The sequence below is a fragment of the Osmerus eperlanus genome, chromosome 7, assembly GCF_963692335.1.
Source record: "Osmerus eperlanus chromosome 7, fOsmEpe2.1, whole genome shotgun sequence".
NCBI classification, from domain to species: Eukaryota; Metazoa; Chordata; class Actinopteri; order Osmeriformes; family Osmeridae; genus Osmerus; species Osmerus eperlanus.
The window spans coordinates 3,367,100-3,393,422 of record NC_085024.1 but is presented as its reverse complement, the minus strand read 5'-3'; the positions used below and the strand labels follow the sequence as shown (position 1 = coordinate 3,393,422).

The 26,323-nt window shown below is 45.4% G+C and overlaps 3 protein-coding genes across 4 annotated transcripts; 2 read left to right on the top strand and 1 right to left on the bottom strand.

Annotated features, from left to right (window-relative positions):
• Nucleotides 1-1,375: 1,375 nt before the first annotated feature.
• On the top strand, nucleotides 1,376-11,318 carry LOC134023786 (interleukin-2 receptor subunit beta). The gene is made up of 11 exons (XM_062466148.1): nucleotides 1,376-1,578; nucleotides 5,405-5,591; nucleotides 5,751-5,877; nucleotides 6,603-6,687; nucleotides 6,812-6,908; nucleotides 7,064-7,188; nucleotides 7,381-7,588; nucleotides 7,971-8,076; nucleotides 8,279-8,372; nucleotides 10,389-10,824; nucleotides 10,999-11,318. Exons 2-11 carry the CDS (start codon nucleotides 5,510-5,512, stop codon nucleotides 11,316-11,318), a joined length of 1,680 nt encoding a protein of 559 aa, XP_062322132.1. The 5' UTR covers nucleotides 1,376-1,578; nucleotides 5,405-5,509.
• Nucleotides 11,319-12,363: 1,045 nt separating this feature from the next.
• Nucleotides 12,364-16,836, top strand: LOC134023785 (transmembrane protease serine 6). The gene is made up of 13 exons (XM_062466147.1): nucleotides 12,364-12,800; nucleotides 13,110-13,233; nucleotides 13,403-13,545; nucleotides 13,678-13,745; nucleotides 13,918-14,081; nucleotides 14,200-14,241; nucleotides 14,546-14,840; nucleotides 14,910-15,046; nucleotides 15,416-15,528; nucleotides 15,742-15,851; nucleotides 15,954-16,096; nucleotides 16,218-16,316; nucleotides 16,826-16,836. The coding sequence occupies exons 1-13, from the start codon at nucleotides 12,729-12,731 to the stop codon at nucleotides 16,834-16,836; spliced, it is 1,521 nt and encodes a 506-aa protein (XP_062322131.1). The 5' UTR covers nucleotides 12,364-12,728.
• Nucleotides 16,837-19,468: 2,632 nt separating this feature from the next.
• Nucleotides 19,469-20,700, bottom strand: LOC134024100 (high mobility group nucleosome-binding domain-containing protein 3-like). 2 transcript variants are annotated; one of them, XM_062466528.1, is made up of 5 exons: nucleotides 20,651-20,700; nucleotides 20,450-20,536; nucleotides 20,263-20,349; nucleotides 20,078-20,164; nucleotides 19,469-19,964 (listed from the first exon to the last, which is right to left on the bottom strand). In XM_062466528.1, exons 1-5 carry the CDS (start codon nucleotides 20,694-20,696, stop codon nucleotides 19,720-19,722), a joined length of 552 nt encoding a protein of 183 aa, XP_062322512.1. In that variant the 5' UTR covers nucleotides 20,697-20,700; the 3' UTR covers nucleotides 19,469-19,719. The 2 variants fall into 2 exon arrangements, with proteins under 2 accessions (XP_062322512.1, XP_062322513.1); XM_062466529.1 differs by lacking the exon at nucleotides 20,078-20,164.
• Between the last annotated feature and the right edge of the window lie 5,623 nt (nucleotides 20,701-26,323).

The window sequence follows — 26,323 nt, the reverse complement described above, 5'->3', positions numbered from 1 at the left end:
ACAAAGACGGACACATCTGAGAAGGGTAAAGGGAGGAAGAGGATTAAGAAGGTACTTTTGTGATGGGTTCATGGGAGGATGGTTCTGATCCCCAATACCATAGAATAAGATTTAAGGAAGCGTGTTCTTGATCAGAAAAAAGGACCTGACATTTGAACCTCGGTGCTGGGGAGTGAGAGCCTAAGAGAGGGTGTATGTCGTCGACTTCAGCAGACTCCAGATAGAACCATGTTACCTGATTTTCTGATGTCCTTAGAGAGGGACATGGGATTTGGTGGATAATGAGCCAAGATGTTTCAGGAATTTAAGATGGTTCCCTCAGAATATGTTATGTTGTTGCACTGTGAATAGGAGCACAGTTGTACCGGACTCACTTAACACTACAAGACCAACCTCACCACGAGTGTAATATGAAGTGTACTAGGAAGACCATGATTGTAGTAGGAAGTGTACTAGAATGACCATGAGTGTATTATGAAGTGTACTAGGAAGACCATGATTGTAATAGGATGTCTCTGCTTAAACATTCCAACATTTGTGCTGAAGTTGCGTCTTGATGGTTTTATCTACGTCGAGGAAGAGCTGTGTGCGTTAGATACACTGCCACATGGTTTATATATCTGACTGTTTGAGGGAGATACTGGTCAAGACGCTACACACTCTGAAGGAGCTTCTCTTGTATGGCATATGGAGTGTTCTTGATATGAAGCAGAATGAAGAAATTTACTTTAAAAACGCATTGAATCCTTGTGTGTTTTATTGGGTGTGTAAACATAATCACATCAATTTTATTTATCCCCCTAGGGGAAATTTGTTTGTAGACAGTTATTAAAACACATTCAATCCATCATAAATACCACAGACGGCATACCTGACACCACACAGAGACAGCAACACAATACAGTACTGTATCCTTGTACTGTACCGTTCAAATCAACGGTTTAGTAAGCATGCACGTGAATTACAATCTGTTCTTTATTTATTCTGTTCGCGGTTTTCTTGACACAGACAGAGGAAGCGAGAGAGAAAGGGAAAAGTGGTCGGAGGGCTGTTGTAGTGTCTCCGTCTCTCCGGTAAGTGGCAGACGTGCCTATTTATATCGAGCGAGCAACTCTAGTTTATTCGTCTGGACAAACCAGGAAAATATATATACATTTTTTAAATACTCCATATTCGTTAGATACACGTCTGAAGCAGCCACGTGACACATTGGTAGTGTCTTGTGGGTTTATCAACATTTAGCTAATTTCATAAAACATTTTGTGTTAAGTCCCTGTTTTTTTTTCCACGCTCTAACTGAAATAATGACGACGTAAGAAAACTAAATATACTAAAACGGAACAAAGACTAAAAGTAGACCATAGTCACAAAAGGGGATTTTTCACTTCTTTTCACTGTAACTGAGAATGTCGGTTAAATTAAGACAACCACAACTGACTTTTGTCATGACGGCAAAACCAATGAAGGCATTGAATCGTGTTAAGAGGAGCACAGTAACACATCTTGGGTCCTGGTTGTCGTTCCCCGGAGATAAACTTTAGTTGGAAACTTGTAGGCTACTGAAGTCAGCTTGACTGGGTATGTAGACGAATTCAGAATGATTAAAATAAAGTTTGTGTAACGGATCGTTTGAGAATTGACTGCAATTGATCGTTTAACCGTTGACTGCAATTGATCGTGAGACTGTTGACTTCTTGAAAATCAAGTTCGAAAGACTAGATCAGCCTTGTCCTGGCAAATATTGGTCAAGAGGGCGATTGATGATTAAGACAAATTAATGAGTGATGGTTGTGGGAGGAGGCAGAGGTGAAGAGTGATGATATCGATTGTCGATTATGATAAATGTGCAACATTCTTGTGAATTATACCTCCGAATGACGCTTTGACAATTATGACTAAATACGCTGTTTCACAAGTATCAGTAGAAATTTCAGTATCATAGTCCTGCAATCAGCATGAATTTCGGATTGAGAATTGAGACTACACACTGGTCTTAGGTTAGAGGATAGATAAACAATCTGAAAGGTTTTGAGTGAGGTTGCGTTTGCCTTGGTCAGATTAGAACTAACCCATATCACAGATCTGAGAGTTTACATCAAGTCAAGTCATTTTGATTTATAGAGCACATTTAAAAACAGCCAATGCCGACCAAAGTGCTGTACAAAATCATCAAATAGGGCAAAACAACAATAAATAAGAACAACAGACAAACAACACAATTACAGTAAGCACGAGTGACCCTAAACATCAGGGTTGATTGCGGTTGGGATGACTCTGGATCAGTGGTTGTCAGTGTGTATGTATATAAAAGGACAACAGCTATGCTGAGTTGACATGGCAATCCTGCCTTTCCCTCTTCATTTCTCCCTGCACACACACAACCCAACTCTACCTGTTCCCTCTCCACACCTGTCTCCCTCCAGCCCCCCCCCATTCTCCCTCCCTCCCTCCCTCCCTCTCTCTCTCTCTCTCTCTCTCTCTCTCTCTCTCTCTCTCTCTCTCTCTCTCTCTCTCTCTCTCTCTCTCCCTCTCCACACCTGTCTCCCTCCAGACCCCCCCACTCTATCTCTCTCTCTCCCCCCCCTCTATCTCTCAGACACACTAAAGGGAATTTCCCTTGAATCGGCAGCCCGAAACGATTGTAAAGGTCAGTGTCTCAGACGCACGTACAGGCACAGACACTCACACACCGCACTCACACCACATGCAAGCATTGTGAGAGTAGAAGCAGAATGAGCTCAGGTTTCATGTCGGCCCATATCTACCTTATTTCCCAGTAGGTGTGTGAGAGGGTTTGTTTCCAATAACAAGAAAAGACCACAAAACCCCTTCCTCCTCAACTCCCCGTCACACACACTCGCACCCACACACACTCGCGCACACACACACACACACACACACACTCCCAAGGCAGGATGTTAAGCACTGATGTCGTTCAGAGAAAAGCCTACTCTTTATCATACGAATATGTGAGAAAACACGTCAATGCCTGGTAACACATGCCTAGGGGAAGTGAGGTCACTTAGGGGGAAGTGAGGTCACTGCTATCTCACCTCTCATTTCCACCGAAACGTCTTTTTTTTGGGGGGGGGGGGATTGTTTCTATGAAGCGCTGAGTGTTCTAGATTTGTAATGTCCTGCGAGGAACTGACAAACATCAGTGATTAGGGCATCTCTTCACTACCGGAGTGACTCGGACTCGAACCGAGTTGAGTTTATGAAGTACATTTGCAATCGAAAGATTGGGAGAGAACCATGACGACATGATGACTATAGATGACGCATCAGGTTTAGGTCTCAATCACGTTGGTCTCTGCGCTGAAGACCAGAGGAAGGTGTTTATGGTGAACAGGGAAAACCCACAGGCCTACTGGTCCCAACTCTATTAGCACAAACATGTTTGTCGTTAATATAGAATGGAACATTGAAGCTGAGTATAGAATGGTAGTTTCCTCTCCAAACCACAGGATCTACCACAGCCTTTAACTGTGAAAAAAACAGTGTGCTACTTTTAGGTGTTTAAACCTCTTGTTATTTAGAGTAAATTCTGTTTTTTTTTCTGAATTAGCCTAGTTAACTCACTCGATAGCACCAATATGCTACCACCGCACCCCGCGCCATTGGCTAATTATATATTTTCGTTGGCGTAGCTGGCAGGTGTTTACGAAAGTCGGTCGAATCAGACGACTTGACGATCAGCTGACACGAGAGTGAGGAAGCGCTACTGACGATATATAAACATTTTATAATGTGAACGCGATTACGAGCCCACACGCATGTTTCTGGACGTCCATTCCGACTGATCCCAGTGCTGCGGTTGCCTGGCAATGGCTGTGTAGGCACCGCTCACGTGCCGACACAGAGCAGGGGCGGTAGAGATACACAGCACATGGATGGAGACACACCCAGAGTGAGAGAGCAGAGCTAATAGGGAGGATGGGAGGAGAGAGAGTGCGAGTGAGAGATAAAGTGTCAGAGATTGAGAAATAGGGATGGTAATGGGTGGAGCTGGGCAGTGTTCAAGTCTAAAATAGGAAAGCACGGAAGGTAGAGAGAGAAAGAGCGACTGAGAGGTCACAGCTATAGGTAAGTGGAACACATCTGAAAATCTATCATGGTTTAAGACATTCTGGATCTTTTACCTTCGTGTAGGTCCAGTTTCACATAGATTAAGCCTACTACTAAAGTAAGAGAATAATTCAATGAAGATCTCCACTGAAAACGTTTTTAGTCTCGTACTAGGCTTGATAAAATGTCTGGGAAACTGGGTCCTAGTGTTTTACACATTTACATTCACAGATAGCAACTTCTGATGGCATTATGTTGTGGAAAGATGACAAAAAGATTATGCTATTAGGTTGCAATGTAGAAAGCACCTGCATCTGAAGTGCAGTTTCCCAGATTATGGATTAAAACACAGATTAGGTCAGATTGTGTCTAGTCCAGGATTCTAACAGTGGGGCGGGGAGAGCAGGGTTGTCAGTTGTAGATTACCTTACATTTACATTTAGTCATTTTAGCAGACGCTCTTATCCAGAGCGACTTACAGTAAGTGACATTCCCCCGAGGCAAAGTAGGGTGAAGTGCCTTGCCCAGGACACAATGTCATTTTGTAGGGCTGGGAATCGAACTGGCAACCTTCAGATTACTAGCCCGATTCCCTAACCGCTCAGCCACCTGACTCCCTAGATGAGGTTGAAGAGTGTCTGTGGTCTCAGAGATGCACTTTTACACACACACACACACACACACACACACACACACACACACACACACACACACAGAGCCAAAGATGCACACACCCAGAAGCACATATACTCAAAGACACACACACACACCTGTTAGCTACGTGTGTGTGTGTGTGTCAGTAAAAGAGCCATTGGGTGTTAACCCACTCATTAGGATAAGTCAGGCAGGTGGTGCAGTATGTCATAGGGTTGCATGCTTTCTGTTCTGTAAAAATCCTGTTTCCTGTTCACACTTGGCGTCACAGGGTTATGGGTTATGTTTCCATAACTCTTTGGGTTTAGGCGTGTGAGTGTGTGAGTGTTCTGTTCAATAGAAAAGAACACAAACCACAAGACATTTCACACCACAAACACAAATGGAACACCAATGACACACACACACACACACACACACACACACACACACACACACACACACACACACACACACAGACATAACCACACCATCCATTTCCTTCATCTCTCCCTTTTCTGTGTGTTTTAAAATTGAGACATGATTGTTGTATATGTGTCTGTGTGTGTATGTGTCTGTGTGTGTGCATGTGTGTGTGTCCCCGTGTGTGTGTGTGCCCCATCTATCCTGAACATGATTGTATATGTGCAGAGCAATCAATCAGGAACCGCATGATCAGAATTCTTGTCGTGCTCCCTGTCAGACCACAGTTCATCCTGGGGAAACCGATGATCCTGACCATCCAGGAAGTGGTACAACAGGAAGTTCCTGCTCAACCAATCAGAGTTGCCGTCGCCAAGCCGGGCAGATGGCAGTGAGGGGCAATCTACACCTGCTTGTGGTTGTCTTCCTGATGCAGATACAGACAGGCCACAGCCAAATGCAGGACTGTAAGAAAATCTGCTAGAATCCTCTCATTTTAGCATGCTCACATTCTGGTATTTTCTGGTTGTAGTTTTATCTGATTTGAGTATAATCTGATTCTACCAGCTCGGATTCTAGCATTCTCTAATTCTAATATTCTCTCCCTCTCCATTTCCCTCACACAGCCCTTAAGTGCCTCAACGACCTCATCAACAACATAACGTGTGTGTGGAACATCTCCAGACACGAAACGGGGACAGACGCGCGATACACACTCTTCGGGGAGAGAATTACAAACTACAGCAAGTTAAGGTAGGACTCTTCCTCAAGCTAGGATACTTCCTGTTCCTGCTCGGCTGACCTCTGAGCTGTGAAGGAAAATTCAGACGGTGCCGTGTAATTTGAATAGTCAAGATGCCGGTTTAATACAATTTATTTAGTTAGTAGAGTACATTAGCAAACAGAGCTCTCTGGACCATGTCTTAACGAAGGACAACTAGAATAGAGTTGTTTCAAGAGAGTGGTGAAGAACATCACATACACACTGCCTTATATAAACTTATAACAAATGGTCATTCTGTATGGTCAATCAATCAATGTAGCTGTTTCTGTGATTGGCTAACACTATTCAGTGACAGTTGAAACAATAAAGCCTCAGGGCCTAGTGTCCCAAAGTTTGATGTTACATCTCTTCCCAGTACAGGAGATAGTAAAGATAACATATGGTCATCTTCAAACAATAATTAATTAAACACAATGAAACAGGACACAATCTTTATAACCAAAAGTTCAGAGCAGCTGCTTGAATTGACCCTTCCAGAACTTCTCCCCCCAGTTGGCAAGAACTCTAAGGTCATAAATACCTTAAGACAATCAGACTTTATTCCCTACAAGATATAAGATTCTACACCCATATTGACCGTACTTAAATATTCCCTGTCTATCCTTTATCAATGAACAAAGGAGCTTTAACATTTTACCACTATTAAAACATATTTAACCTAAAATTTCCACCTCTGACCTCTGCGTTCTCACAGATACCGCTTTGTACCCTGTGAGCTGCGGCCCATGAGATCTGACCCCGCTCTGAGGGCATGCTCCCTGCTCCTTCCACCCAACAAGGTGTGTGAGAGCAGAGAAAAGTCGAATTGCACATGTCGTTTGTTTACTTTGTAAATATGATTCGATTTTCTGTTCCGCGATGTGTTGGTGCATCGTAGCCACTATAACAGCTGTTCTCCTCCAGACGTTTCGGAATGCAGAGAAATACACCATTGGAGTCCGCTTAAATGGAAGTTCACAAGACTTTGTCGTGAATATGACATACAAACTTAATCCCAACAGTAAGTGAAAACTACAACCAAAGGTGTGTGTGCGTGTGCGTGTGGGTGTGCGTGTGTGTGTGCACTATTAACACCACCATGATTGTTAATGCTACAGCTTGAATACGGTTGTTGTTGTTGATGTTGTTGTTGATGTTGTTGTTGTTGTTTTTCAGTAAAGATGCTCCCTCCTACCAGGCCAGGGGTGGAGAACCTCAGTATCAGCTGGACCATTTACATGGGAAAGATCTCTGAATATAACTGCCAGGTGCAGTACAAGAACCATGAGGATCCTTGGGAGGTGAGGTGTGAGGTGTGGCTGGGTGGCAGGGTGGCAGAGTGGCAGGGTGGCTGGGTGGCTGGGTGGCAGGGTGGCAGAGTGGCAGGGTGGCAGGGTGGCTGGGTGGCAGGGTGGCAGGGTGGTGGTGACAGTTGGTCTGCCTTCCCTCCATTTGTGTTCCATCACTCAAACCTGGTCTGTGTTGTTCTTTAGTCCGCTATCAACGTGCACCTGCCTAACACACAGCGTTCCCTGGACCTGGACGTGGACAGGCTGGTGATGGGGCAGAGGTACCAGGCTCGGGTCCGGGTCCGGGTCCCTGAGAAAAAGTCTCCTTACGGAGCCTGGAGCGACTGGAGCCCCACTGCATCCTGGGAGTCCAAGGTGGGCGAGATGCCAACGCCGTCCCCCCCGCCTCCAGGTACACTAGCATACATGCTAGCACACAGCAGTAGCATACATGCTAGCACACAGCAGTAGCGTACATGCTAGCACACAGCAGTAGCGTACATGCTAGCACACAGCAGTAGCGTACATGCTAGCACACAGCAGTAGCGTACATGCTAGCACACAGCAGTAGCGTACATGCTAGCACACAGCAGTAGCGTACATGCTAGCACACAGCAGTAGCGTACATGCTAGCACACAGCAGTAGCGTACATGCTAGCACACAGCAGTAGCGTACATGCTAGCACACAGCAGTAGCGTACATGCTAGCACACAGCAGTAGCGTACATGCTAGTTATACAGTTACCTCACTTACAGTCCCTTGTTGTTCAACCATGTTCTCCATGGTTCTGCAGGGTTCCAGCTGGTTTGGTTCTCCGAAGCTTCTGGGGTTCTAGTGGGAGTAGTTGTCGTGATCATTCTGGGTCTCACTTGGCTCTGCAGCACACACAAACCTACCCGGTAAGGTGTACTGTCTGTGTGTGTGTGGCTGTCTTAGTGTGTGTGTGTGTGTGTGTGTGTATGACTTTCTGAGTGTGTGTGTGTGTTCATGGCCCAAATATGACATGACTATTCTGAGCCTGTCATTGGAGCAGATGGGGAATTTCCAAACATGCGTCTTCGGTTTCCAGCTGTGCTCACTTCCTGTCTGTCTGCCTTCCAGGCTTTACATAGTGAAGAAACTGCTGGGCCCTCCTCTTCCCAACCCCTCCAAGTTCTTCCCTGACTTAAACTCCGCCCAAGGAGAAGACTTCAAGGTCAGTAGTTCGACGTACCCACCACTTAACCCTTGTGCTGCCTTCGGGTCACATGACCCAAAGGTTCATAACGAACCATCGTTGTGTTTACCCAATTTTACCCAATACAAGAACAAATACAAAATAATTTTCTTTTAACCTTTGCAATGTGGGGGGTCTGAGACAGCCCAACGGTTAAAAGAAAATGCTTCACTTTGTTTTTGTATGCGGTAAAGTTGTCACAATACGACGGTGGGTCACAATGACTGATGGGTCAGAATGACCCGAAGATAACACAAGGGTCAAAGCCCCACCTACAGCCTAACAAGTTTCACTTCCAGTGTGATAACATTTACATTACATTTACATTTATTCATTTAGCAGACGCTTTTATCCAAAGCGACTTCCAAGAGAGAGCTTTACAAAGTGCATAGGTCACTGATCATAACAACGAGATAGCCACAAAAACATTGCGAGTAGCCAAAACATGAAGCACACATTGTGAACAACCAAAATAAGTGCCAAAGGGAAGAACCATAAGAGCATGTAGTTAAACAAGTTACAATTAAACAACATGAACTGCTATAAGTGCAAGTGTACCTGTGGAAAAAGCAAGCAACAATAATGAAAACAATATATCACAGCGAATACAAAAATTTAAGTCAGTTACCACTAACCACAAGAGCAACAAGTCTCTAAGCAAGAGTCATTGTGATCCTTGAGGAAACTAACATCGGGTCAAGCGAACCATTCCTAAGTACCGTTGTACTCCCGGAACAAGTGCGTCTTGAGCCTTTTCTTGAAGGTGGAGAGACAGTCAGTGTCTCTGATGGAGGTGGGGAGTTGATTCCACCACTGGGGGGCCAGACAGGAGAAGAGCTTGTGTTGGGACCGGGCGGTCTTGAGCGGTGGGACCACCAGGCGGTTGTGTGAAGAAGACCGTAGGTGACGGGTGGGGGTGTAAGGCTGCAGGAGAGACTTGATGTAGACGGGTGCAGTCCCGTTCACTGCTCGGAAGGTCAATACCAGGGTCTTGAATCTGATACGGGCCATGATAGGTAGCCAGTGGAGAGAGATGAGGAGCGGGGTAACATGGGAGCGTCTGGGTAGATTGTAGACCAGGCGGGCCGCTGCGTTCTGAATCCTCTGAAGAGGGCGGGTTGCATATGCTGGGAGACCAGCGAGCAGCGAGTTGCAATAGTCCAACTTGGAGAGGACAAGTGCTTGGACTAGCAGCTGGGTGGAGTGCTCAGACAGGTATCTCCTGATCTTCCGGATGTTGTAGAGGGTGAATCTACATGACCGGGAGACCGCAGCAATGTGGGCCGTGAGGGAGAGCTCGTCGTCCATGGTAACCCCAAGGTTCCTGGCAGAGGATGAAGGGGTCACCGTCGCAGATCCCAGGGTGATTGAGAGATCGTGGGAGATGGAGGGTTTAGCCGGGATGATGAGAAGTTCTGTTTTGGCGAGGTTCAGCTGGCTCGGTCATCCAGGCGGAGATGTCTGTGAGGCAGGCCTCAATCCTAGCTGAGATCCCCGGATCGGTCGGGGGGAACGACAGGTACAGCTGCGTGTCGTCAGCGTAGCAGTGGTAGGAGGATAACTTGTACTGCTGTGGCGTGAGGGTTTTATACACCTTCTTGAAGTGATTTTTCAATGTTCGACTTTGGCAATCCTTCCACGACGCCATCTCAAGAAGTTAAATGCTTCTCACCGTTCTTCAGACGCAGTCAGATGGTTTCCTGTTTTTGTCATGGGTTCTCTCTGTCTCAACACCGGCTTTTCAAAACAGTTTTCTTCGTGTCATCAGATAATCACAACATCGGTCAGTCACACGTGGACAGTGTCAAAGTAAAAAGTTCCGATGACGTTGATCTGTCCTCAGAGTAATATTTCCAAAATAAATAAATAATACTTAGGACTTAGCAGTACATCAAACAGCCACCACAGCAGTGACTAACACACACACACACTCTACATCCGCCCTTTTCAGCTTTCCTCTCATCCATCCTCCTCCCTCTCCTCTTCCTTCCCTAGACATGGCTGAGCCCCAAGTTCGCCCGCGAGTCCTACCTGGATGCCTTCCTGCTTCCTGTCCACATCTCTCCGCTGGAGGTCACCCACACCGTGGACACCGTCTCCCCCCGCAGGCCCCAGGCCGGTACTGCATCCCCGGAAGACAAGAAGAAGAAAATGGCCCGTGACCTTGGCTCCTGCTCCACCTTCTCCAACCATAGCTACTCCCTCAACCTGCACCTCGCCCTCCCAGCCAACGGGGGCGCACTGGAGCCCTGCACCGCCGATTCCCCTTACGGACCGCTGGTAGGACACAGAGAGGAAGAGAGAGGGGGGGATGCTGAGGAGGAGAGCGATGAGGAGGAGGGGGAGGAGGGGGACGGGGTGGAGGAGAGGGAACCAAACAGGGGTTTAGGTAAGGTGGAGGATACAGAGAGCTCAGTAGAGGGAGGGGGGGGTGGAGAGGAAGAGAGGGATGGAGAGATACAGAGGGATAGGGAGGAAGAGAGGCTGATGGGGCTGCTATTTGGGGGCACCAGTGTCATCACTGGGGGTAACTCCCTCCAGATGTCTCCGTCCTACGAGCGTGTGGAGAGGCTCCAGGACCAGCGCTTGCACCTCAAGAGCCCAGATTCAGGCGTCGGCAGCTGGGGAGAGGATCAGGAAAGTAGGGAGAGCATGGGGGATCCAGACGGGCCTGCGTTCGCCGACGCAGGCCGCGGCGGCCATTTTGGATCCAACGTTTTCCAGTTTCCGTCGTGCTCCAGCCCTTTACCCACGCCCCTGCCCTGTTTCACCCAGATCCCCCTCACCCTGCCTGGGCTTGGGATGGAGCCTGTTCCCTTCACTGTGGGTCCTATGGACTTGCCAGGCAAGATACTGGAGGACTTAGCGCTCATGCCTTCATCTGGGACCATAGCGCCCTCTAGTGGTGGCTATATGGCAGTGTAAGAGTCAACAAGAGGAGTCAGGTGGCTGAGCGGTTAGGGCAGGGGTCCCCAAACCTTTTTCTGCGTTTTATTATGATATTAAATGTATTTATTATGCTAGATTAGTTTATTATTTTGTTATGCACCATACATCTGTACTTATCAATTGGTATATAGCCTAGAGCATTATTACTATCGTAATGACCTTTTTTCATATTCATTGCTCTGGAAATCAAAACATTTACTTATGTATGCCAAAATAATCAGTGTGAACATTTTTTAATTTTTTTTATACAAAATAAAATAATAAAATGTCTAGCATTGTTTAGAGGGGTGGTCAAAATGCGTGGGGGTGCCGTAGTTTGGGGACCCCTGGGTTAGGGAATTGGGCTAGTAGTCAGAAGGTTGCCGGTTCGATTCCCGGTCGTGAAAAATGACGTTGTGTCCTTGAGCAAGGCATTTCACCCTACTTGCCTCGGGGGAATGTCACTGTACTTACTGTAAGTTGCTCTGGATAAGAGCGTCTGCTAAATGACTAAATGTTCTCCGCTTCTTCTCACTGACAACTTGAATGTAATGTCTTTGTTGTACGTTCGCTGTAAATAAAAATGTTTGTTTATTTATCGAGACCTGTGTCCTTGTGCGTGGATTCCACTGAATTCGTTATGGAAAGTCAGACTCTTTTTATTAACTCGACCGAAAAGAGTGACTTTTTCGACTCATTTTGTCACATGAGCTCAGACAGGGAGCGTGTGTCTTGAGACAGCATTTCGTGAACCCACACAAATACAGGCTGAACTATAGATGTGAGTGAAAACTTAGAAATGCGAATATTGACAGTCAAATTGAATTGGCCTACTTACCAATATTTGTTGTTCTAAAATTATTTCCATTATAGGTCTGATACAAATTCACAACTTATTGTGTTGATGAACTGTGAAGTAAAAATATCGTAGATATCCTTCAAGGACTAATTAGGCCTACTGCGAGCAACTCGGATTCCAATGGGATTTACCTGGGTTCCTGGACACGTTGTTGGGCGGCGGCATAAGATGTCATGGTAACCATTCCCTTAGGGAAAAGACACGAGACGATAACATGCTACACAAGTGATGGAGAGAGGAGAGGACAGAGATGGATAGACAAACAGATAACATATGTTAAAAATAAGTTTCATAGAGGCCCTATTTCTTGCTCATGCCCTCGAAGGGATTATTCCCCCCAAATAAGTATCATATTGACCGAAGTTACCTTTGGACCTGCAAATAAAGGGGAAGCTGTTTTTTTCCGGCGTTTTCAGAACTCGTTGCGGACATGTCTGGACAGAAACGAAACATATATGCAGTACAAATGTAAATGACAATTAGCCTATATCTTCTAAAATCGCGAAATTGGCAATGTGATGGTCTTAGGAGGAATAACGGAATAAGTCATGGCGGTTGGACATGGGTCTAAAAAGTCACGTACGTGTGACATGGATGACGCCCTCGCGGCTGAGCAAGGGGTGAGTTTATTTTAGAAGATTTTTTGCCAAAGTTCAGTTATTTGTGTTACCGAACTATCAATCCTTAAACGCTTCCTTGATCTGTTAAATTTGTTTCTATTATACGTATCTACAGATCTGTAAATACACACACACACACAGACACACACATTTACGCAGCCCCCTTTCCTAAAGGCATTAGAATGTTACATGCAGCTAAATTGCTCAGTGTACAAATGGCCAATTAGTAAACACTAACAGGCTTCTGTGCGTGTATGTGTGTGTGTGTGTGTGTGTGTGTCTGGGTGTGTGTGTGTGTGCGTCTGTCAGACACCCGGGTCTGGGGCAAAGGTGGTCTCCTCTAAGAACTTGCGACCATGCAAATGTCTGGTGGCCCTCCTCCTCTTCATCGCCATCATCGTCGGAGGGGCCTCTCTGCTCTGGTACTTCCTGGGTGAGCAAAGGATCATGGGAAAGGAAGTTTGGGATATCTGTTTGGTTGGCATGCACATCTAAACAACCCTCCCTCCCTCCCCCTCCTCCCTCCCTCCCTCCCTCCCTCCCTTCTCCCTCCCTCCCTCCCTCCCTCCCTCCCTCCCTCCCTCCTCCTCCTCCTCCTCCAGACTACAGAGTGTGGGTACTAGAGCCTCGTGTTCAGCAGCAGTACGTGGCTCGTCTCACCATCCTCAACAGGAACTTCTCCAGCGGTCTCTCCTCCCACACCAGCTCCGCCTTCAGGACGCAGGCTGTGGATGTCCAGGACATGGTGCGTACTCCCATGACCTTATATGGTCAAGTTCATGTATCAGTCAAGTCATTTGTGGAACACCTTCCCTCCCTCCCTCCCTCCCTCCCCTCCCCTCCCCTCCCTCTCTCCCTCTCTCCCTCTTCCTCTCAGGTGAAGATGACAGTGAAAGCTTCTGATTTGTCTCGTTACTTCAACTCCTCCACCGTCTTCGCCTTCGGGTGCGTACCTGTAACAACCAATCAGGTTGCTCGTTCTTTTCCTCCCTCCCCACCCACCTTCCTCCACGTACAAGCCCTCTCGGTCTCACCTTTCGGGTTCCTAGTTCTTTACCCTCAATACACTTTTCAGTATGTCATGGAACCTTTGATTGTGTCTCCCTTGTTTCCGCAGGGAAGGGAGTGTAGTGGCGCATTTCTGGCTGCTGTTGTCTGTCCCTGGCAGCCATGTTGGGAAGGTCAACCTGGAGAGGGTCAACAGCAGCCTGCTGGGGAGGTTGGAGCAGACGGCCAGCTACTGGGGATACAAACTACATCTCCCATCATTCTCCATCACAGGTGATACAGGAGCAGGAAGTTGGGAAATGTAGTTTTTATTATTATTTGACTTTTTGGTTCCTTTTGAGTGATGTCATTTTATTGAGTTGGTTTATGTTTGATTCTGCCTTCTCCACAGAAACAGAACCAAAAGTTGTAGAGCTTTTGAAGGCCTCTTTTGGTAGGATTTCTTTTAAATGTTTCTTTTCTTTTTATTGTTGTTTCTCTCTGTTACACTCTCTTTCTCTGTTTCTCTCTCCCTTTCTCCCTCTCTCACACCCTCCCTCCCCTTACCCTCTCTCTCTCTCTCTCTCTCTCTCTCTCTCTCTCTCTCTCTCTCTCTCTCTCTCTCTCTCTCTCTCTCTCTCTCTCTCTCTCTCTCACTGTTTCTCTCTCTTACACAACCCACTTATCTAACTAGCCTCCTCCTCTTATTCCTGCCTGCCCTCTCTCATTCCTCTCATCCCTCCATCCTTCCCTTCCAGACTGTTACAGGTACCAGCTGCTGATCCCTGGGGCCCCGGTCCCCCTGCGTGGCCCAGACACTCAGCTCTCATCCTGCCTGTGGCACCTCCAGGCAGGCCCTGGTCCTGGGTTTGATACTAGTCCTAGTCCTAGTCCTAGTCCTGGTGTTGGTACTGGTAATGGTCCTGGTCCTGGTCCTGGTCCTGGTCCTGGTTCCAGACTGGAGTTGCATATGGAATGGTTGCTTCCTGAGTGTAGAGACAGGCTGGCTGTCTACAACACACTCACACCCTCCGACGCAAACCTGATCACCTCGTGAGTAGACACACACACACACACAGACGTACACAATCACACAGACACACTAACCCCCTCTCCCCTCAGTGTATATGGGTGCAGCAGTCATGAGCGTGTAGTCCAAGTGGTATCGTCGGGGAGCTGGATGACTGTGATCTGGAAACAAGGACTCTACAACTACAAAAACACCTTCTCCCTCGCTGCACAGGCTTGGCCCAGCCCAGGTGCAGTACCTCATGGTCCAGAATAGCTTGTGTTGTGATAACTAAACCAGAATGGCCTGTGTTGTGATAACTAAACCAGAATGGCCTGTGTTGGGATTACTAAACCAGAATGGCCTGTGTTGTGATAACTAAACCTCATGGTCCAGAATGACCTGTGTTTGTTAACTAAACCACTGGGAGTTCCCTCTATAGACAGAAGTTGAGGGGTTCAGGTTGAAGTAATGTATTTTATCCGAAGCCACAATCTTTATTTCCCAACTCCCTTTGCCTCCCCTGATTATCGCCTCCCTCCCTCCCTCCCTCCCTCCCTACCTCCCTCCCTCCCTCCCTCCCTACCTCCCTCCCTCCCTCCCTCTCTGCTTCCCCCAGTGTGTTCCTCTAGGGTGCGGCTGCAGCCAGTCCTGGGGGTGCAGGGCTTCCTGCGTACCCCCTTCTACCCCAGCTACTACCCCCCCGACACCACCTGCACCTGGACGCTCACCGTAAGACTCCCATGTGTGTGTGTGTGTGTGTGTGTGCGTGTCTGTGTGTGTCTGTCTGTGTGTGTGTTTTCCTGGATAGGGAAGATATTTGTGTCTGTGTTTTTTGTCTGTTTATCTGTGTGTCTTGTGTTTGTTCTTGTGTATGCATGTGTGTGTGTATTCATGTGTGTGTGTGTGTGTGTGTATGCATGTGTGTGTGTGTGTGTGGTGCAGGTTCCTTCCACAGACTACGGTGTGTCTCTGGAGTTTGAGGGCTATGAGTTGAGCAGAGCCAACTACAACCAGGTCTGCACACAGGGACAGTGGCTCGTCCAGAACCGCAGGTACCACACACACACACACACATCATACACATCACACACACCCACATATATCACACACTCACGCATACACACACACGTAAACGTTGTGTGTGTGTGTGTCAGATTGTGCGGTACGCGAGGTCTCCAGCCCTACAAGGAGCGCCTCTACCTCCTCTCCACGACAACCACCGTCGTCATGACGTCCGAGGTGTCACTCACAGGGCCTGGTATCCAGGTCCACTACAGCCTTTTCAACCAATCAGATCGTAAGTTCGAGGAGCAAGGGGGATAGGGATTGGTTCAGTTTTATTCCTTCAAAAAACACATCAGATGCTTGATGCGTGCGTGTGTATGTGTGTGTGTATGTGTGTACGTGTGTGTGTGCAGCCTGTCCTGGTCAGTTCCTGTGCTCTCTGAACGGTCTGTGTGTTCCTGCGTGTGACGGCATCAAGGACTGTCCCAACGGCCTGGACGAGAGGAACTGTGGTGAGGAGCACACACACGCACAGAGACACACACACACACACACAGAGACACACACACACACACTCAGAGACACACACACACACACACACAGACACACACACGCACAGAGACACACACACACACACACAGAGACACACACACACACAGAGACACACACACACACACTCAGAGACACACACACGCACAGAGACACACACACACACACACACACAGAGACACACACACACACACACAGAGACACACACACACACACTCAGAGACACACACACACACACACACACACAGACACACACATACTGGTTATTGTACCCATGTGAGGACCTTGACTCAGACCCCACGAAGTGAGGGCCACCCTATCTGGAGGAGCAGGGAGCCTGCAAAAATATATTTTAGCACTAGGTGGCTCTCACGAGGCCAGAAGTCACCTCAAAATCACGATACACTCGTTAGAAAAAATATGTGCACAGACCCGCGGGTGTGAGGACCACTGGTTACTACTCTGTTACTAGGTAGATTTTAGATCACATGACTTTTCTTTTGTCCACCACCGGATCGCCATTTTCGGTATATGCCGCTCATATACTGACTATGGCTTTCACTTTAGTTGTCGACAAACCAATTTGCACGAGTTTAAATTAAACGATTTAATGTAAAAGCAGATTGTGGTGTATGGGTTTTAATGAACTTATTTTGATGATGTATTTTAACTATCGAACTATTACAGATGCGTTAGCAATTTTCGCATGAAATTATTTAGGTCACGTACGCACACAAGCACAAAGATTATTTAAACAACGCCGAATGCAAATCTATTTAACTACCTTTGTAATTAAGCAGTTTAATACAGTAAAGTCACTCACAAAATAACTGATACCTGCTAAACAATATATTGACTTACCAATACGGCTGACACATGTTGGCAAACTTCTTTAAGATCTTGCAGTCTTTTAGAGCGGTAAACCGGTATAAAAAAAAGATCTACAGTATTCATAACTCCTGACGTCAGTTAACAACGAGTTAGCTAGCACAAGGAAACTGGTTAATTATTTAGCTTACAGCAATCCTGGCCACGACCAATCAATGAAGTATGAATGAAATCCATAAACTATAAGAATGTTGGCCATATTAGTAAATTAGCAGAGGGGTTGATAACGCAAAAGAATTCATTATAATCAGAAACCGGTTTATTTCCAAGTTGCCTACGTTTTCACATACAATAAATTATATTTGGTGCTGTTGGTGCAGACAAACACAGTAGTTATATAAAGATAAAAATTGTTAGTGGATAAATGAGTGGTTCTCAACTGCCTTTTTGTGTGTATGTTGGTGTGTTTCCCAATTACCATTTGCAGTTACATATAAAATGAAACCGATGTCCATTAGTCAAGAGAAATGTTAGATAGAAAAGAGGATACAGTAAATACAGTAGATAAGGAGTTTGGTGTAATACAATATCCTTAAAACACCTGTCTTCATTCAATTAATACGTCACAGATATTAGGTGACTGAGGGAGCAATCAGACAGGCAGTTAGGTAGTCAGACATTCAGGTAATCAAGAGTCCAGAGCAGTCAGGTGGTCATATCTGACCTGGGAGGTGAGGGGACAGCAAGCCTTGTACAGCTAGTACAATGACGGTCAGGCTTCCGCACTTGATAGAACAATAAGAAATCTGTCATGTCCTTGAGGTGTGAAGGTCCTCGAGGGTGGGCAGATTGCAGCCGATCACCTTCTCAGCAGTGCGAATGATACGCTGCAGTCTGCTCTTGTTCTTGGCAGTGGCAGCAGCGTACCAGATGGTGATGGAGGAGGTGAGGCTGGACTCAATGATGGCTGTGTAGAAGTGCACCATCATTGTCTTTGGCAGGTTTAATTTCTTCAGCTGCCGCAGGAATGACAAGAGCAGACTGCAGCGTATCAACCGAGCTGCTGAGAAGGTGATCGGCTGCAATGTGCCTACCCTCGAGGACCTACACACCTGGTGATAAATCTTGCCTATAGGGCGCCAAATGTGCTAGGACCGGCACTGCCTGTGTGGTTCTATGCTGGCCTGTGTGGTTCTGCAATTTTGACATGAAATTATTTAACCTAGGTCACGTACGCGCACAAATATTATTTCAACAACGTAGATTAATACTGTTAAGTCACTCACAAAATGAAATACTGAGCACTTTTTTTTGCCACACAGACCTTTCGCAGTTCAGACAGAGCCACCAACGCAACAACCTTGTTTCCGTTCATCATACAAAAATCACAAAGAAATAATACATGTACAGCTCACTGAATAGGATAATGACTCACTAATACGACAGGTCCATTTCTTATGTTGGCAAACGTATTTAATACCTCGCTGTTTACGTCTTGTAGAGGGCTAAACCGCAACAACAACAAATCTACAGTACGCTATTCATAACACCTGACGAGTTGGCTAGCACAAGGGATCTAGTTATTTAGCTTATAATATCCTACATGTTTTTACATTATTTTGTAAACCTGGTTTATTCTAGGGGGGAGCATTGCTCCACCTGTCCCGAATGAGGTACTATTTTAGGTAAATCAAGTATGGTTTTTGGTGATTTTGGTGCAAACACAGTAGTTAAAGATAGACTAGTATTGCCAAGTATTACGCATACATATGCATCCAGACCCCCCAGCACTACAGCCTGACTGCTGTATGAAAATTCTAGGCATTGAAACACCCTAACCATCCCAGCAAACATTCTTGCTGGAAAACTCACCACCAGCTTCCACCTAGATGACCGACATGCCCTGTGGATAATGGACTTTATCAACTGGTCAGTGCTGGTCAACACCTTCTTTGACCTCCAACACACTTGAATCAGACAGTTCAGAGATCCCAAGGAATCTTAAGGCATGCCACGTGTTCAGTCTTTCCTGGCCGTCCTTGTCAATATGTATAAAATATATTAGAAAGGTGAGGGTTTCAGTTGACAAACTGTATCTTTATTAGAACTCCAACTTATGTCATACCTGTATGTCCAAAGCTTGGATGAACAAGGGGGACATCATGACATTTAATGAGCAAAAGTAGTTGGATCAGTAGTCAACATTTAAAACCAAACAATGCGGACCCCAATGCTCCCCATTCCCTTACTAACCCATCTTTAGCCCCTAACTTAAACTAAACATCTAACTCAGTGGTTCCCAACCCTGGTCCTCAGGGCACCCCTGTCCTGCATGTTTTAGATGTTTCCCTGCTCCAACACACCTGATTCAAATGAATGGGTTGTTATCCAGCTCTGCAGAAGCCTGCTTTTGACCATTCATTTGAATCAGGTGTGTTGGTGCAGGGAAACATCTAAAACATGCAGGACAGGGGTGCCCTGAGGACCAGGGTTGGGAACCACTGATCTAATTAACCACCCTCATCCTTTAACTCCATCTTATTTCTTGTCTTTTAATCCTGCTTCATCACGAGCCATTTTTTTCTTCATGCTTTGAATAGAATTGTGAAGGTAATTTTTTACATCTTTCCAAGATCTTCTGTGGAGGGTAGGCTCTTTATTGAGGCATGCCATGCACTCAGTCTTCCCTGGTACTCTTTGTAAAGTTATGTATTTCCCCAAGTGCTGAAAAACTGCATCCCTTTCTTCTGGTCTCCAGGGCATCTTTTGACCTTTCACAGCTCCTACAGAAGGGACAACAAAAATGAATATAAAGTAAATTATGTAACTGTTTAATGGTGTGCTTAGCCCCTTTACAACTCTCACTATGGATGTCTCGAAATTGCCTCAAACTTACCGGGCTCTTCATTTGCAACAATGGAGGAAGTTCTGGGTCGTTTCTTTGGTGGGACAGCACACTTTGGAATCAGCTTACTCTCTGTTTCTGAAAAACATTCAAGCACACAATTATTTAACTGTTTAATGGTGTGCTTAGCGCCTTTACAACTCTCACTATGGATGTCTCGAAATTGCCTCACTTACCGGGCTCTTCATTTGCAACAGTGGAGGAAGTTCTGGGTCGTTTCTTTGGTGGGACAGCACTCTTTGGAATCAGCTTACTCTCCTTGTCTGAAAAACATTCAAGCACACAATTATTTAACTGTTTAATGGTGTGCTTAGCACCTTTACAACTCTCACTATGGATGTCTCGAAATTGCCTCAAACTTACCGGGCTCTTTATTTGCAACAGTGGAGGAAGTTCTGGGTCGTTTCTTTGGTGGAACGGCAGTCTTTGGAATCAGCTTACTCTCTGTTTCTGAAACATTTAAGCACACAAACTAATGTTTTAATCAAACAATATAGACAGCCATCTAAACAAATTTGATGGTCAATGTGCCAAGATTTCCAACAAATATGTATAATGGCATACCAGTCTCATCATCTGCATCAAAATCCCAGGTGGGGGAGGAGCTCATGGTAAGAACTGTGAAACAAGCAAGATATGATATAAGTTATGACACTTTCATCCTCCCAATTTTGACTGCATACAATCCCACAAGCCAATGTGTTATGCTCCAACATCTGTAGTTACAGGTTGGTTAACCTGGTAGCCTCAGAGGATCATGGCTTACCTTTCTCGTCACTGTCTGAGGCACTGTCTGGAATACTGTCTGTGGCATCTTCTTCTCGTCTCTGAAGAACCCTGCTTTCTGTGTCTGAAAAATGTAATTTGTTTAGTAAACCAATTAATTAATTCATTAGTATAAGGGAATATATCAAGTTTACACACCAGTTGTGTTGACAGAGATTTCATCAAGAGATTTCCCCTTGTATGTGTGTGTCCCCTGCTCAATGGCCATCAGAACTCTGCTCATTTTGGCAAGTTGAAGAGTGTTTTCGGTCATGCGGTAGTACTCTCGATGGACACGTATGTCATGGCCCATGAACTTCGCAACCTGGTCCATTTCATTGTCTTTTAAATTCATAATCTGGCAAAGTGTAGCAACATGTTTTCTCAGTTTGGTGGACCTGAGTCTCTCTGGGTGAGCCGCTTTGCAAGCATCTGCAAACTTGCGCAGGCAGTCTGCGCCTCTGATAGGAGTCTTTGCCTCGACTCTGGCAAACACATAAGGGTTGTCTTCTGGCACACCAACGTCAGATCGATACTTGATAAGTAAGTCAAGTGATGCAGTCACTCTTTTGGTGAGGAGGACAGGTACTTTGCGACCTCTTTTCCCCCTTATCTCTAGCCGTGTGAACTGTTCACTTAGTTCTTGCTCTAACTTTGAGAGGCTCTGGTAGACATCAGCATTAAGTGGAGCCCTGTTTCTGTTTTGATAGGTCTGCATCAGTAACTTTGATGCCTCCCCTTCACGTCTCCGATTGAAGAGTATAACCTGTGCAAGCAGACTCTCACAAAGAACCTTCCAAGCTGTTGGACTAGGTGCCTCAGACAGTTGTTCTTTTGATTTCTCTTCCAAAGCTTTGAGGTGTTTTTGGAGTAGGACTACATCTTCTGTCAGCGGAATCATGTCATCTTTGTTCCATTTCTTCTCTTCTAGGTTAGTCCTGGCACGTTTGGAGACATACACACTCCAGTAAGTATCGATCAACTTGATGAAGCTTGCTGCATCCTTTTCAGACGCAGAATCTTCCTGCTGCACACTTTCACCCACTATTATTTCAGCCACCTTCTTCAACGAATATCCCAGCTTGCAGGCCAGTGATGGAATATTGAAACTCCTCTTTTGTTTTAAATATCCACAAACGTTTAGGGCTGCTGATACAGCCAACTTGAATCTAGCTGGAACACAGACCTCCCTTAGAGTTTTGACACTTGGATCTATTCTTTTGACAGCAAGGATGAATCTACCCAACTCCCTCATTTTTTGAGCACAGTATCCAAGTTGACTTTCCTCGTGCGTCTCATACATGAGTTCTGCATATGTACAGATCAAGGGGTCCGACTTCAACTCCATAGAGACCGAATCAATTCGCATTTTGTCCGTAACCCTTCTGCTTTCTTCGGAAGCATGACTTCCGTTCGGAATGAGGCAGGTTGCTGAAGCTTGTACTCTCTCCCTTTTGGAAGACTTTGCTTCTGGTCTTAATTTACATTTTTTCTGGTGCTTCCAAAGGTCATTTTTAACAAATAAAGCTAAACAGTATTTGCATGGCAGGTACTTGCTTGGTGATACATCATGTGTGGGCTGCCTCCATGTTACAAGCTCTCCATCACGTCGTTTTAGTACTTCTACATTGTGGTGATAGTCACCTTTGTTTCTGATTTTTTCAAGCAAAGCTAGACGTTGTTTGGAGCCTTTTGAGAAACAGATTGCACGACTTACTTCTAGTTCCTTATTGTGTTTCCTTTCAAGGTGCCTTGCTATTTTGCTTTGAGGCTTAAAGCAGTAGATACAGTAATGTTTTTTGTCCCATTTTCTTCTTCCCCCCTCTTTACTGCACTTCTTAACATATAATAATGACTCACCATTATCCACAGTCTCACAGAGTTCCATGGGAGTGACTGGAGCTGATTTTAGTGGGGCCTCAGACAGGCTTCCCTCTGGCTGCTTTGAGGTGGCGTCTGGCTGCTTTACGGCGCTGGCTGGCTGCTTTACGGCGCTGGCTGGCTGCTTTACGGCACAGGCTGGCTTCTTTGAGGCGCAGGCTGGCTTCTTTGAGGCGCAGGCTGGCTTCTTTGAGGCGCAGGCTGGCTTCTTTGAGGCGCTGGCTGGCTGCTTTGAGGCGCTGGCTGGCTGTTTTGAGGCGCAGGCAAGCTTTTTTAAAGGGGATGCACATGAGTCCTCCGAAGTGCTTTCCTCCGGCAAATATTCTGAGGCACTGCATTCTGTATTACTCTCTACATACTTAGGGTCCTTTAAAAAATAAAAACAAAAATTATGTTATATATATATATATATATATACACATACACACAACACAATATCTGTTATTATATTGGTATATTATATGACTGCATTACAGTTAACCTCTTGTCACTTGGCAGGTGCATGCTTTCCCCTATCTACTTTCTCTCAACTTGACTGAGTTAGATTTATGTAGCGATTGAGAGGGATATAATGGAGGTTTTGTGTGGAAAATATCTAGCCTACAGAAAAACAGTGGTTACCTTTTCTCGGGTTTTCCTTGACTCCATGACCTATTCAAAACGAAATGAAGAGTTAAACTAAATACGTAGCATCTGAAATAGCAAATGGATCCATTTTAAAACGAGTTTACGGTACACACGCTCTGGATAACGTTAAATGATCCAATGTAGCCTAATCACCGAGTGGCTATCAAAATGGCCTAACGTGCGTCATGTGCGGCCTTTACTAAAGCTCGAATCACGACGCATAAAGGATGCATTTTAGACAAATTATATAAATAAATGTAAATATCATCATTTATACACTCAGCATTTGTTGCTATACATTGAACCAAACCAAATACTACAATATTATTAGCGTGACTGCTAGCATTGGTTTTACGGAAAACTCCACGTGCGTCATCGCTGTTCAATCTTTTCTCCTAAATACTTTGCTAATATGCATCTTTGGAAAGTTAAATTTTTTCATCCATTGGAATAATCTTTGGTAAATGTGGATTTTAATCACACGCCATCGAATTTAATCATTTTTTACAAGCAATCAACTTTTTATTAAGCATCAGCCTACTCTCACTTACCGGGATCGGAGCTTGAGTCTGAATGGCAGAAGCTCCGCTGTTATGGCGATTTTATGGATTGTTCTACTGCATATTCATGAGGCCAATTGTAGTTGCTAATATTTGTATTCAATAAATACATTTTAATAAAAACGTGCTTACCTTTTTTAGTAATTTCTGTGTAGATTCTTGATCCGTAGTACGGTTCATGTACTTGTAATTTTGGAAACTTATTACACATTTAGCGTGATGCAAACGAAGTTGATGCAGTCGCCAATGGAAAGTATCCATGTTGATCCAGAAACACGTTGACAAACACTGCTTATTTAAATATCTAGATGCATAAATGTACGTGGACATGTGTTCGTGCCCGAGTAGAACGGTTACCCCTAACTAAATGTATTTAAGATGAATACATGTTCTGATAAAATGTTATAAATATTTAATAGCACATCAGATTTGAGAACGTTATTTCGATTTGCTTGCCAATATCAGGTGATTGGTAGTGGATTAATGAGTGGTTCTCAACTGCCTTTTTGTGTTTATGTTGGTGTGATTATCAAATACCATTTGTAGTTACATATTATATGAAACTGACCATGTAAAATGTCCATTAGTCAAGAGAAATGTTAGCTAGAAAATAAAATACTGTACATACAGTAGATAAGGAATTTGGTGTAATACAATATCCTTAAACCTGTCTTCATTCAAGGAATAAATCACAGGTATTATGTGGCTGAGGGAGCAATCAGACAGGCAGTTATGTAGTCAGACATTCAGGTAATCAAGAGTCCAGAGCAGTCAGGTGGTCATATCTGACCTGGGAGGTGAGGGGACAGCAAGCCTTGTATAGCTAGTACAATGACGGTCAGGCTTCCGCACTTGATAGAACAATAAGAGATCTGTGTGAAGGTGAAGGTCCTCGAGGGTGGGCAGATTGCAGCTGATTACCTTCTCAGCAGTGCGGATGATACGCTGCAGTCTGCTCTTGTCCTTGGCAGTGGCAGCAGCGTACCAGATGGTGATGGAGGAGGTGAGGATGGACTCAATGATGGCTGTGTAGAAGTGCACCATCATGGTCTTTGGCAGGTTGAATTTCTTCAGCTTCCGCAGGAATGACAAGAGCAGACTGCAGCGTATCCACCGAGCTGCTGAGAAGGTGATCGGCTGCAATGTGCCTACCCTCGAGGACCTACACACCTGGTGATAAATCTTGCCTATAGGGCGCCAAATGTGCTAGGACCGGCACTGCCTGTGTGGTTCTATGCTGGCCTGTGTGGTTCTGTCCTGGCCTGTGTGGCTGACTGTACAGGCCTGTGTGGTTTTGTTCTGGCCTGTGTGGTTCTGTTCTGGCCTATGTGGCTGACTGTCCTGGCCTGTGTGGTTCTGTTCTGGCCTGTGTGGTTCTGTTATGGCCTGTGTGGTTCTGTTCTAGCCTGTGTGGCTGACTGTGCAGGCCTGTGTGGTTTGGTTCTGGCCTGCGTGGCGGACTGTACTGCCCTGTGTGGTTCTTTTCTGGCCTGTGTGGTTCTGTTCTGGCCTGTGTGGTTCTGTACTGCCCTGCGTGGTTCTGTTCTGGCCTGTATGGTTCTGTTCTGGCCTGTGTGGCTGACTGTACTGCCCTGCGTGGTTTTGTTCTGGCCTGTGTGGCTGACTGCTGGTGTGGACCTCCATCAAAACAACAATGGATCACCATCTGCTACTCCCAAACCGGGCACACAGGTTTGACCAGGAGAGCACAGGACCACAAGTAACTGACTATTACAATCTTAGTGTGTTGCATGGGCTGATTCACTTAACTATAAAGTAATTAAAACAAAATAATAATATATCTTAAAGTGACCAAAACGCGTTTTCCATCAACAATCCTTAAAACAGTTTTCCTGCCTAAATTGCCCTCTCTGATTTGAGTCCTCTGACTTACACACACCACTGACCACCTGTCATAAGCTTTGCCACTCAGAACCTAGTGGGGGAGGGGTGAGTGAGTTGTGCTGTGCTGGAAGCCAAATCAAATGTATCAAACTGCCACTTACCAACCTCTCCTAAGGCAACACAATATGCAGCCTTAGGTCTCCCAACTTTAATGATGACTTAAATGTTTATCTGATTATGTTAGGAGACTATTCAAAGTGGTTAATTAATCTATACCAAATACATTGCACACAATTACATCATTGCATAGACTATGCAATGCAAAGTGTGGCTGAATATCAGATTAAAAGTTTTGTCAAAAGTCTGGAAAATCTCACGAACAAGCTAAAAGTAGTATTATATAAAAAAATAAATCCTAAATAGAATTAAAAAAAAATCTGAGTAAGCTTAATAAATCTCTGTCAAGATTTCAGATCGCAGTCAGTGAGTGCAGAGCAGTGGGGGTGGGGGAGGGGTATCTGTATACAGCGTCTGCTAATTGACTAAATGTATCGTTTTC